The sequence below is a fragment of the Pseudochaenichthys georgianus genome, chromosome 3 (assembly GCF_902827115.2).
Source record: "Pseudochaenichthys georgianus chromosome 3, fPseGeo1.2, whole genome shotgun sequence".
In the NCBI taxonomy this organism is placed as follows: domain Eukaryota; kingdom Metazoa; phylum Chordata; class Actinopteri; order Perciformes; family Channichthyidae; genus Pseudochaenichthys; species Pseudochaenichthys georgianus.
This window is the reverse complement of record NC_047505.1, coordinates 42,636,983-42,650,074: the sequence shown is the minus strand read 5'-3', so window position 1 is coordinate 42,650,074 and position 13,092 is coordinate 42,636,983. Positions and strand designations below refer to the sequence as shown.

The window sequence follows — 13,092 nt, the reverse complement described above, 5'->3', positions numbered from 1 at the left end:
TGTGTGTGTGTGTGTGTGTGTGTGTGTGTGTGTGTGTGTGTGTGTGTGTGTGTGTGTGTGTGTGTGTGTGTGTGTGTGTGTGTGTGTGTGTGTGTGTGTGTGTGTGTGTGTGTGTGTGTGTGTGTGTGTGTGTGTGTGTGTGTGTGTGTGTGTAGCCATATGCTAATGTTAGTCCGTCTCTCTGTCTCTGACTCTCTGCGGGGCCCAGTGCTGGGGCCTTTGTGAGATAATCAGCATAATGCTTTTGACAAATACACATGGTTATTCTTAATTAGTATCACACACTGTCCCCCCGGCCGCACCATGCCACTCCACCTGAATATCACACACATACACACAGAGCTGTGCACTTGCACACACACACACTTCTAGGGACACATGGGCACAAAACAAGATGCATGCAGATGTGAGCTTGTTAGGATACATGCAAATGCACACAAATAGATACCAATAAAGATGCATTTGCACCAGGTTCAAGGAGCACACGGAATATAGGTTACACATGCAGAAACACTGACACACACACACACACACACTGTCCAGACGACCCTTGCTATAGTTCAGCTCACACACCAAAGAGAAGACAGAATGTGGGTATTAAAGATTGAATAAATTGCTTCCTTGCTCTCAATGCTAAGTTGTGTTGAACCATGTAAGATCTGAGGACTCTTTAATGTTTGAATTAGAGAGACCTCTTCCTGTCTCTTCTCTTCTTTTCCTATCATTGTCTCCTTTTCTCTACATCTGTCTTATTTACACCTTCTTTCCTTTATATCTGTGCAAATGTGTCTTGCACCCCCCCCCATCTCTCCCTTTCTCTCTTGACTTAATGCTCTCCCTCTGTTCTTTTGCATTTGGCATGATTAACTAGTGACTTTGATCATCCACACACACATGTACAATGAATTTAGTTTGACGAGAACCTTTTGCTTTCATATTTCACATTGTCGCGATTCATGTGGTCTTCATGTGTTGGACAGTTTTTTTCAAAAGATCATTTGTCAAAAGCAGCTACACTCTGCTGCAGTCTTGGACAATCATTCCAGTTCATCTTTCTGATACTGCAGCACAAATGTAAAATCCTCCACTCCAACCTGGCCAGAACCTTACAAAATGAAAGCATACATACGTATTGCTAGATTGCGATATAACCCTCGTCCCACAATTGGTGCTAAAATTGACATGCATCCAAAAATAAACTGACATGTAACTGTTTCATCCTACAGATATGAAGGTCAAATTCTGTATGATATACCTAAAATATGAAACCGGAAAAAAATAAAGTTGGACTTTTGAACTGTGTGGTATTTTCTATTTGTACACTCCGTAATGTCTTAATTTTGTTAAGTGTATGTGTTTTTGTCTACATTTTCCATTATAAGATACGATGAAAGCATGGTGTGTGTGTGTGTGTGTGTGTGTGTGCGTGCGTGCGTGCGTGCGTGCGTGTGTCTTTGCACATGAGTATGTATGAGAGAGAAATTGTTATTGGGGGAGCTGTTAATGTAATGTAATAGTATGTGTTTTAGTGTTGCACCATTTGATTACTGCCTGTCTGCGCATCTGTATGTGTGTCGGTTTGTGTGCACTTAGCAGGCTGAGGTGGGGAATTTCATAGTGCTTGATCGCGCGTGTGTGTGAGTGTGTGAGTGTTAGTGGGCTGTTAATGTGGTGTGTTTCAGTGATAAAGTGTTTGAATGTATTGCCATCTAGAGGCGTGTAGCAGAGTCTCCATGCTCCTATAAAAGCTGCCAGCGCCAGATGCTTCTATTGACAATGTGCATATGTTAACCGCTTTATAGGCCACATGCCTCACATATTTCACTGGCTTTTAAGGTAGAGAGATCTCTCATTCTCGCTCACTTAATCTGTCTCTCCCTTTTGCCACATTTATCTTTTTTTCTCTCCCCACTTTAGCTTTCTTCTATCTTTTTTTAACCATTCACTCAATCTCTCTCTGCCTTACTCTTTCTCACACCCCCAACCTTCTGTCTCCTCTTTTTTTTCATCAGTTATTAACTTACTCACCTCGTTCTCTTTTATATCCCTCTTTTCCAATTCTCTGTCCTACATCGCCTTTCTTATGTATACTTAATTTTATTCCGATCTTTCTTTATTTCTTTCTGCCCTAATTTCTCACTACCACCGCCCCTTTCCCTTTCAATCTCTCCATCCCTGTGTCTCTCTCTTTGCGTCCCTCCCTCCCTCCCTCTTTTACTGAGAAGTGCTCTGATTTGCAGGAGGATTTAGCTCGTGTCTAGGTGTCTAGGGGCTTATTAATCCTATTTTACTGTGGATGAAAAACACGTTGTCTCCCAGACATGAAAACAGTGAATACATGCTTTCTGTTGATGTTCAGACAGTTCATCCTTGGTGCCACGCTACGGTGATTTGTCAGGGTTTTCATTCGATTCAGTTTCTATTGGAGCCTTTTTGATCCTCTTGCCGTTGCATTGAAGTTGGTTACCAGTTAATCTCTTTACATATGCTTGCTTATGTGAAATACAGTCCTGAATATACAAGCTTTTCAAAACTGCACACTCAACCCATGAAAAAAATATAGCCTGCTATGTTGTACAAGCACAGAAGTATGTTCACACACACACACACACACACACACACACACACACACACACACACACACACACACACACACACACACATAAACATCAGTCTCATAGCTGCTTTAGAGCTCACAGTCATAAACAAACAAACAAACAGGCAGTTCCGGAGACTAGTGCTCCCTCACTACCATGTCATTGCACGCCAGGGCCTTTTCAAACAACAGTGTGTCTCTTATCAATTAGTAGGTGTTCCCACTGTAACACACACACACACACAGACACACAAACACACACACACTTACACAAACACACTGCCCCTGTGTCTGCCAGTGGTGTGTGTGTGTGTGTGTGATATTAAAGGGTGCATGTGTGACACAAACACTCAATCTGGAAGCTTTAAATTCACCCATGAGGGACGGCCGTCTGCCTGCCAGTCTCTCTGTCTCTGCCACTTCTCTGGTGTGTACTTACTTTACCACGGCAGAGCCTGTATGTTGAAATGTTGATATCACAAATCCCATGTCAGGTCATCTTAGCTCGCCATTGTTTCAGTGTTCCTTTTCATTCCCCATTTTAATGAGTGATGCACTGGTTTTTATTCATGCAGGATTTGTTTGTGTAACTAACTCGCTCTCTTCTCTTGCTGTGGCATGCTACTCACTTTGCTGTGTCCCTTTCAATCGCCGCTCTGTTTTCTTTCTCCTTTCAACTCGTGCCAAATCTTTCCTTTGTCTTCACTCTTTTCCCTCTTATATCTCTTTGCCCTATAACTATCTGCATCAAATCCTAATCTCCTACATCTTTCTCATTCTTATTTTCTTATTTTTCATTTTGTCTCTATATATATATAATGTCATATATCACATCGTATGACACAGTTGTCTCTCTTTCCTTTTCAGGGTGCAGTCTTAGAAGCAACAGTCTATGGTTTTGAACCGCACACTCAGTATAGTCTACGAGTGGAAGCTGTGAACGAGGCAGGTAAGTTGAAGATGGTCAATAACTCATTTAAAATATCAAAAATAAGGCACAATATCAGATTTTCACTACAGGATTATCCACAATAACAAAATGATTGCAACATCTACAGAACATTTAAAAAAGCGTTAAATGTTGGTTGTTTGTTGTGATTTTTGTCTTTTTTTTGGCAAATTAATTAATTGCATTCATTTGTGTGTCGGTCATTTGGAGAGGCAAAGCGAGAACAGAAAGAAGCAGAGATAATTTGAGAAGCACTGAATTATTATTACTATAAGTGTATTATTACCATTTTACCAATGTTTCATATTTTAAATATCCACAATTCTGGTATATCACCCCTAATCAAGAATGAATAATATCAGCTCCGACCATTGAAACATTCATTGAGCAAAGAACATGTGTAACCCTTCAGGTAGCGTGTCCAGTCCCTGGGTCTCCATCAGGACTCTGGAGGCTTCTCCTGCTGGCCTGGCTAACTTCACGGTGGAGCAGAGAGAGCAGGGCAGGGCGTTACTGCTGAGCTGGGATCAGCCACGTGCTCCAAATGGAATTATCACGGTACCTCCAAAACACAGTACAAAGACACAGAACACGTACCCGGGTGTAAACACAGAATTGAGCAGATCACGTGATGCAAGGTGCTCCTCAGTTTAAGTCAGTGTCACAAGAAGAAACATCCAATAGATACCAATATTATACATCGACACATACAAAAGCTAGCGAGTTGATTATAATCACTAATGTTACAAACGTACAAGACACAACATTGACCCATGTGATTCAGCTATTCACATATATAAGCACACACTTTACATATATTCTAATACACACTACATGCACAGCAATAGGCCTGCAGCTGTGCCGCTACCATATAACAGAAAGACTATTTTTCTGTTCTTCCCTGATGTCTTTTTCCCTCTATCTGCTTGGCATCTTCTCTGTCCCTCCTCTGTTTCCACTTTGTCATAATATGACTTCTGTTTCTCTCCTTCTCTCCCACTGACTGCATGCTTGTATTTCCCCTCCACTGCTTTCCCATGCTCCCTTTCCAGATCTACAACTTGTACAGTGAGGGAAACTTGGAATTCAGCGGCTTATCACGCAACTTCCTGTTTCGCCGTTTGGAGCCATGGACCATGTATACGTTGACTCTTGAAGCTTGCACCTTAGCAGGCTGCACACACTCCCCTCCCCAGCATGTCACCACCGCAGCAGCTCCACCTGCTTCCCAGCCCCCTCCCAGGCCTCTCTTGGTGGGCCCAGACCGTGTGTCCCTTACCTGGGGCCCTCCCTCTCAGACCAACGGGCCAATCGGAGAGTATTCTTTAATTGGGAGAAGTCTGGAGGAATCCGGCAGGGAAAGAAGTAATGAAGACGATGTTGACAGAGGAAAGGTAGGTTCAATTAAAGACAGTTCATGGTAACATTTACTATTTCTCTTTTCACTGAAAGAATAACGAGGTGCCACCAATATCCATATGAATGAGAGTTTTTAAATCAATATTGTGCTTGTACCACATAACCTTAATCATCCCCGGCTTTCTCTAACAGGTGCTGTTCAGAGAATCATCCCCACAACATGCTGACAGCTTCTCGTATACAGTGACTGGTCTGCGTCCCTGGACACGGTACGAGTTCAGCGTCCAGACTCACAACCCTGCCGGACACACCCGCAGCCCCTGGGTAACCGTGACAACCAAACAGGCTTCCCCTCGAGGTCTGGCTCCCCCGACAGTGAGTCACCTCCAAGGCCAGCCCAGTAAGGTGTTGGTTGCCTGGTCTCCCCCTTTGGAGCCCAATGGGATACTTCAGTCCTACAGGATTCAGAGAAACAATGTCAGCTTCTCCTTTAGTTTTGACCCTACTGTGCTCAGCTACACCGACGAAGACCTCCTGCCATTTTCAACATATAGGTACTGCTTGCTTTTACTCATACCATTGTGTTTCTCAAATGAACAAAGGTAAAGCTTGCTTATGGAAATAACAACCATGAAAAAACTCGTAACTTTTTCAAATAATGATTAAACTTTGATTCTATTCTATTAATTTCTACAGCTACTCCATTATAGCGTGCACGTCTGAGGGGTGCATCAACAGTCCTCACACAAACATCACAACTCTGCAGGCTCCACCTGCGACAGTTGAAGCTCCCGCAGTGGACAGCATCACATCCAACAGTTTGAACATTTCCTGGAGTAAACCACTGACACAGAATGGAGAGGTCACAGAATATGTGCTGAAACTGAACAACCAGGAAACGTATCGTGGGAGAAACCTACATAAAGTGTTGTCTGATCTGCAGCCACACACGTCATATCATCTGGTCCTTTCAGCTTGTACCAGCGGTGGGTGCACCAGCAGCGACCGAAAATCAGTTGTGACCGGGGAGGCTCCTCCCATTGGCTTAATTCCCCCGACTCTTAAGGTGTGTTTGCTTACTTTAGACATTCAATTAAAACCGATGCAGCACATAAATATTTTCATTATAGTCCAGAAAGAATCAATTTGACTTACTTAAATATCAATCATCCAAAGTCAATATAAATTAGCCTCTTGTACAAATGTGCCAAAACCCATAAGCACTGATTATTGAATCATCTATAAAACAAGTACAAAATTGTGGGGAGATTTGTTGAGTTTTAATTGTTCTTACACCACTGATAGCTCTGTTTAACGTGACCTTTCAACTTCCTTTAAGGTCACTGGTCCAGAGTCAGTGGAGGTTAGCTGGAGACAACCAGAGCACCCTAATGGCATCATCACGGGATATGAACTCCGCAGAGATGGTGAAGTTATCTATGTCGGCACAGAGACCCACTACCACGACTTTACACTTCTGCCAAGCGTTGAATACAGCTACGTTGTGAGGGCCAACAACAGTAAAGGTGCAGCGAGCAGCGCGGCAGCCTCAGCAAAGACTCCCCCGTCAGCTCCTTCTGGGGTCGGTCTGCCCACACTGACACCTCTGGGACCAAGCCAGGTAGTCATCCATCGCTTCAGTCCATATAAGTAACAGCTGGATCATGTCATCACTAATGCTGAGATTTATCCCCCTACTGTCTTTACATCGATGTTAAGAAGTGTTTATGTTGTTTCCAGTTAAGGGTAGAGTGGAGTACTCCGGCCCGTCCCAATGGAGACATTTTGAATTACACCGTGCATCAGAGAGATCCAGTCCATCTCAGCAGCTCCAGCACTGTGTTCACTCCAGAGGACGGGGACTTCTCTGCTCGACACACCACTCTGCATGGGCTGGCTCCTTACCACAGGTCACTCACAACAGATCCCCACCACTGTTTACATTTAGGTTTTTATGCAGCAGTTTATACATTTGATATATGGCACATATATAAGACAAAACAATGTGTATGTTCTTTTTGGCTAATACATAGAGCCAAGATACAATATTTTAAAGCAATTTCCTATCCCCTTGTGTTATAAAAACTGAAATGAAGAAAATATGAGAAGCAAGGGAACATAGTGCCATCTATTGGTAGCAAAAAACAAAACATTTTGGTAGACTCTTTGAACAGTAAATAGCAGAGCCCTGTTCATTGGATTATAATTGTAATCAATAATAACCTTAATTTTCCTAAAAACATTCACTAAATAGGAGAAAGACGGAAAAAAGTCCCAAACCAGTATGTTTAAATATTTATACAACATACTGGTTTTGGACCAACCAGTAATGAATGAAAAATAATCTTAGGTAAGGTATAAAAGATGAACATCACTGTGGTTCTTACCGCAGTGTTGACCCTTGAATACTTAATAATAATTAATAAATAAGTCAAATGCTGTATTTCTGAAGCATGTGCAATAAATTAGAATACTAATGCACTTAGCAAAATGCAAATATCTTGTTGAAAAACAACCTCTCAAACAGGCTGTCAAAAGGACATTGTTGTGATCTTACAAAGCAGGAATTACAGAGAGACTTTGGTAAATAAAAGTGAGTCACCCTTTAAGCAGTAGTCATGCACCCATCATGTGACAGTTCAGTATAAACAAAAATGTATATGCACGTATGTCTGTGTGTGTAAGGTTGCGTATGTGCAAGTGTGGGTGTTTCTATACCTGTGTGTCAGTGTGTATGTGTGAGAGTGTGTACGTGGTGATAAGATTCAGATAATAAAAGCTCATCAACCTTATCATCTATAGATCGCTCCCCCTCTCTGATGACCTTCTATCCATTCAACTCATCTTCATCACCTTCCCTCTCTTTTTCTCCCCCTCACTCCTCTCCTTCATCTCAATTATTTTCTTTCCATAAAAAACAGTTTTTCCAAATTAATTACTGAGGAATGTGGGTTAAATAGATATTTGTTTGAGAAAGACATTATTTCAAACATGCTGTCAATAGAGTGATTTTGATTGAACAATTGCTTCACTTGCTGAGCTCTTACTCTTTATGTTTTCAGTATTTAGGTCCTACGATAGCTCAGTACACCAGTACCACTGTCTTTGATTGCCAAGATGTTGATGTTTTTTAAGCATCTAATTCAATATTTCACAACAACATAATTCTAACATTTCAAAACATGTGCCTGTGTGTATGTGTAGGTATGAGGTGAGGGTGGAGGCGTGCACAGCGCTCGGCTGCTCCGCCAGTGACTGGTCCTCTGTACTCACTCTGGAGGCTCCCCCTGCTGGACAAACAGCGCCACTGTTAGACCTCCAGCCTGATGCACACACAGGCCTGCAGACCACCTTTCTGCTCACCTGGTCCCCGCCAGCTCAGCCTAATGGTAGAGTCCTTCACTACGAGGTGTACCGCAAACTAGACCATACCACTGATACCCTGGGAAGTGAAGCAGCGACACTACTTGTCTACTGGAACGCCTCTACCACCTGCAGAGATGAAGCACTCCAGCCATATACTGTATATCAGTATCAGGTACAATGCTCCGTGCATTTGTGTGTGTTTTTGTTGATAATAAGAATTACAGCAAATTCCAACTGGTTATTCCTGGTAAACTGTAATGTATTGAAACAATAAGATAAGGATAAGAGGTACTTTATTGATCCCAAATTGGGAAATGTTTGAAAAATAGGCATTGCCCATAAGTAGAAATTAAAGAGTAGAAATATAAACAATACTCGAAATTAAACATCTCAAAATAGAATTAAAACAGCATTAAAAAGTAGAAAATATACAGTAGACTGTGAAATATTTATTTTTGAAATAATATTGATCAAGATCTGAGGGGAAGTGGAATTATGATATTACTAAAAAATAGTCTAGTATCAAACTCTGATGCATACCTGAGGTTGTTATAGATTTGAGCCTGTGTTTCAATTTACAGAAATAATGGGACTGTATAATGGAACAGTATTTTTTCAAGAAAATACTAATTCAATAAATACTAAATCTGTTGCGAATCACACAATTATATGAAAAAAACAAACGCAAGCACACGTGTTCTGCATATACATAAATATGAAAAGTTATTGTCCTCTGCAGTGACTGTAGGAACAGAGTGAAAAGTTGTATTGTGATTTACGAGGTTAGTGTGGAGTAACTCATTTGTAGTTGAGATCTGATGTGAATGACGCATCAGACGATGAGGCCTGTTTTCTAAATTAAATGTTTCCAAAAGTCCCGACGCAGACACACAGATCCCAAACAAACCTCAACTAATAAAGTCTATCCTTACCATACACGCCGACGCACAGGAACACAAACACCATGTAATCAGACAGGTGTTAAATGGTGTGGACCATATTCATGCTGTTGTGCTGTGCGTTGCTACGCTAATTGACAGGCTAGCCCTTTGGAAGCAACAATAACATTAGCATTCCTGCCTGTCAGACGTACGAGCTGAGGCCAGAGAACCTGTGTAATTGATTGAGTTTGCCTGATTGTGGTGCCGTCTTTATTTACGAGGGTCCTAATTTATGACAGGAGGAGGGAGGGAGGAGGAGCTTTGGGAGATGACGGGCGGGCAACAGCACCATTAATCACTGGGCCCTCAGAGCACCCCACTTCCTGATTACCAGCCAGCCAATCGAATTAACTGTTAGCCCCCTTGGTAACAGAGCTTGTATTGGAAAGACCTTTTAATGGTGACCGCTACACGTCCCCTGAGGATTTGTCAATGGGGGATTGGGGTGCATGGACAAGGTGGTTGTATAAGTGTGAACACACATGTACACAGTATTACTCTGTGTGCGCACGTAAACATATGTGAGTGTGTGTGTTAGAGACGGTGAAGCGAAGAAACAATATAACGTGTTGGCTATTCATATTATATCAGTTATCTCTCTATTTCTAAGCAGTAAGTTATACTTTCTCTCTCTATCAACATTTCTTCTAAACTAGCCACCTGTTGGTACGTCTATCTTTCTGCCTGGTTTTATTTTTGTTGTTAATCTCTCTGTGTACCTATCTGGCTCTCTTCCTCTCTGTCTATGTTTCAGGCGTACACAAGGACGATAAGTCAGTTCAGTTTAGCACACCACAGTGCAGAGAGAGAAATCATATTAGGCTAATTACACTGGGTCATAAGCTCCTATTGACAGCTTTATGCTTGGTTTTAATTACTGCCCACTTTCACACAACTTAGCCCCTTCACCCCAAGTAGATGCACCCGCCAAGTAGCGTCGACGGCCAATCGGAGTGCTCAAATCGAGTCCGCAGTCAAACCATCCAATAAAAATGCTTTAATACTTGCTGGTAGCTTCCTGAAGTCGTTTGTTGCCATGGTGGCTCATTTGCTGCCATGGCAGCAAACGGGTTGTATTTTTATTTTGTGTCCAATAAGCCAAAACCCCGCCCAATAGGAGGAGAGAGGACAAGAGACGAAAGAAAGCCGTAAAAGGTCTGTAGATGATATAGGGACGGAGAGATGAGTTCTACCTTTTAGCGCTGGATCAAGGGCAAGGTGATCTGGGCTGACTTTATTTTTAAACTTTTTTTCTCTGTTCTGTCTATGTGGCACAAACTTCTTAATCAAGCCCAAAAGCCTTGCGTCATGTTGGGGATTTAAATGTGTTGCTACCAGGGGAAGAACATGGTTGTTGCTGGGTAGACATATTTCATTGCTGCAGTTAGATTTTGATGTGATGCCAGGTAGTAAATGTTACTGAAACAGTTTGAAGCAACAAGTCAAGTCCCATTAGAAATTACATGTGTAGTATCTTTCATTTAGTGGTAATGTATTTTTTCTTTAGGCTTTCTAACCTGGCATGTTATATCATTTCTAAAGGTATACCGTTCTACAAATGTGATAACAATAACAGCTTTAGTACTTAATTACAAGTTAACAATCCAACCATAAAAGCTACAATAACACATTGTTAGCATAATTACATAACATAGGGAAGAAATCAAATCTCAGTTTACTTATTTGCAAGTACATGCAGATACTATTACATTACTTCATTTATTACAGAGTTTCACACAAACAAGGTGCAGCAGGTTAAAAGTAAAAAAAAAAGCAAAACAGGATGCAAGAAAGCAGTAAACATGCAGTCTGAGCTGGTGGAGTTAGTGCGGGCCACAACAATGGACAATCACATCAGCCACTCTCATCCCCTTTAAAAGCAGAAGACAGTTTCATGGGCCAGTGGACGAGTCGAGGCCGGTTTGTCCAGATGAAACTAGTCAGCACACAAAAACAATACCCCAAATAAGCGTTCAAGGGCAGATGTCCTTTTTCAGTTTAATAGATTAGACACTAACATTTTATTTTTGTGAAGTAATTTTATCAAGTGACTATAAAAGCTGCAATCACATATCTGCACACAATAAGGCACCTGCTACAAATACGGAGAAAAAACTTGACTCCAGAACTCAACCAGTATCCACAAAAGTATAAAACGGAAAAGCTAAAAATGTCTCCTGCCTCCTCTCTTTGTGCCCTGTCCACCCTTCCTCCTGTCCTCTTCCTCCCCATTCCAAGTCTCTCCATCTTCCATTCTTCTTTCCCCTCTCCCATCTCAGTCCATCTGTGCTGTCACTTAGATCAATCAGTCTGATTGATCACAGCCTAATTGACTATTATTGAGGTTAATTCCACTCTTAACACACTTGCATGCACAGGCGTGCACGGACAAAACTCGCCGTCACAGCGACCAACACATCACACACACAGAGACACACACTTTCAACAGAAAAGCTCAGACTCATCCATCTGCCTTCTGCACTACTTCTGACAGGCTACAGATGACTTACACATGCAAATCTCCACCCTGCCTGACCCTGTGCTGTGTACACCCTCTAATTATACCCAACACAGGCACACAAATAAGATTTCTGTGTGTGTGTGTGTGTGTGTGTGTGTGTGTGTGTGTGTGTGTGTGTGTGTGTGTGTGTGTGTGTGTGTGTGTGTGTGTGTGTGTGTGTGTGTGTGCGTGCGTGCGTGCGTGCGTGCGTGCGTGCGTGCGTGCGTGCGTGCGTGCGTGCGTGCGTGCGTGCGTGCGTGCGTGCGTGTGCGTGTGCGCGTGCGTGTAACTCCTTGATGAAGGTGAAAAGTAATTGTCATGCAGATATGTTTGTGTTGCGTTGCATGTTGAAAAGGTTTTGCTCTCACTGCTGATGGTAGTTTTGATCGATGGCCCGATGAATTTACTTATTTTCTTTTGGTGGTCTGGTGGATACTGGGTAATTAAGGGAAGCTTTCATCATTGAGAGTTAGTCAAATGCATCTAAAAGTCCAATGCTGGGAGAAAAAGTATATGTCAGGTTCTCATTTTGTCTCAGATGTTCTCTCTATTGTTGGCATCAAATGTATGCGTGTTTACACAGGTGTGGGCGGTGAATTCGGCCGGTCGGTCTGCCAGTCCGTGGGCCAATGAGAGAACAGGACCTGCCCCACCTGAGGGTGTAGGCCCACCTATTTTCCTTCGTGTTTCAGCGACCTCAGCAGTAGTGAACATCCGCCCTCCAGCACGACCCAACGGGATTGTTAGCCTTTACCGAGTGTTCTCAGTGAACCACAACAACCACACTCTGGTAAGCATTTCATTACACACTTCTTTACTGGATTCCTACAAACCCCTTTTCTGTGTCACTCACACGTATTCCCTCTTCCCCCTCTCTTTCCATCCAAAATGTGCTTTGATATGATCTGACCTCCCAAAATGTAAACATATCTCACCCTCGCACAGCTTTCAGAGGGGACATCCCATCAGCAGACACTCCATGGTTTACGTCCCTACACCCAGTACTGGGTAGGAGTAGAGGCCTGTACCTGTTATCAGGTAATGGAACTAATGTGTGTACATAGTCAATTGTGTCATTTCTTCTTTTATCTTTAATATTGTTATGCATGCTTCTTAATTAATACTAAGCTATCTTTGGCTCTTTACTTGCTTTCCCCTCTGTGGGACAAATAAAGGAGTTTGGATTCCGACATAACATCTGTGAGATTCAGTCTGCTGCTAATCTGGTCTACTAGTTACAAAATAGCACAGTACACTTGACACTGACAGATACACAGAACAAATATATAGTATTTTGGAGTTTAGAAGTAAAGTATCCAGGCATGATTTATAAAGAAAAACAAAGCACACAATATGTAACTGTGGATGTTGTATCCCTGTT

The 13,092-nt window shown here is 42.2% G+C and overlaps 1 protein-coding gene across 1 annotated transcript in view; it reads left to right on the top strand.

The window, feature by feature from the left end:
• ush2a (Usher syndrome 2A (autosomal recessive, mild)) overlaps positions 1-13,092 on the top strand; it is a 257,394-nt gene that overhangs the window by 234,317 nt on the left and 9,985 nt on the right. The window contains exons 74-83 of the mRNA XM_034103486.1: positions 3,464-3,545; positions 3,958-4,103; positions 4,598-4,939; positions 5,097-5,458; positions 5,601-5,970; positions 6,244-6,525; positions 6,645-6,814; positions 8,109-8,442; positions 12,295-12,501; positions 12,657-12,749. Of these exons, the coding sequence (XP_033959377.1) occupies positions 3,464-3,545; positions 3,958-4,103; positions 4,598-4,939; positions 5,097-5,458; positions 5,601-5,970; positions 6,244-6,525; positions 6,645-6,814; positions 8,109-8,442; positions 12,295-12,501; positions 12,657-12,749 (2,388 nt within the window). The remainder of the gene's footprint in view (positions 1-3,463; positions 3,546-3,957; positions 4,104-4,597; positions 4,940-5,096; positions 5,459-5,600; positions 5,971-6,243; positions 6,526-6,644; positions 6,815-8,108; positions 8,443-12,294; positions 12,502-12,656; positions 12,750-13,092) is intronic.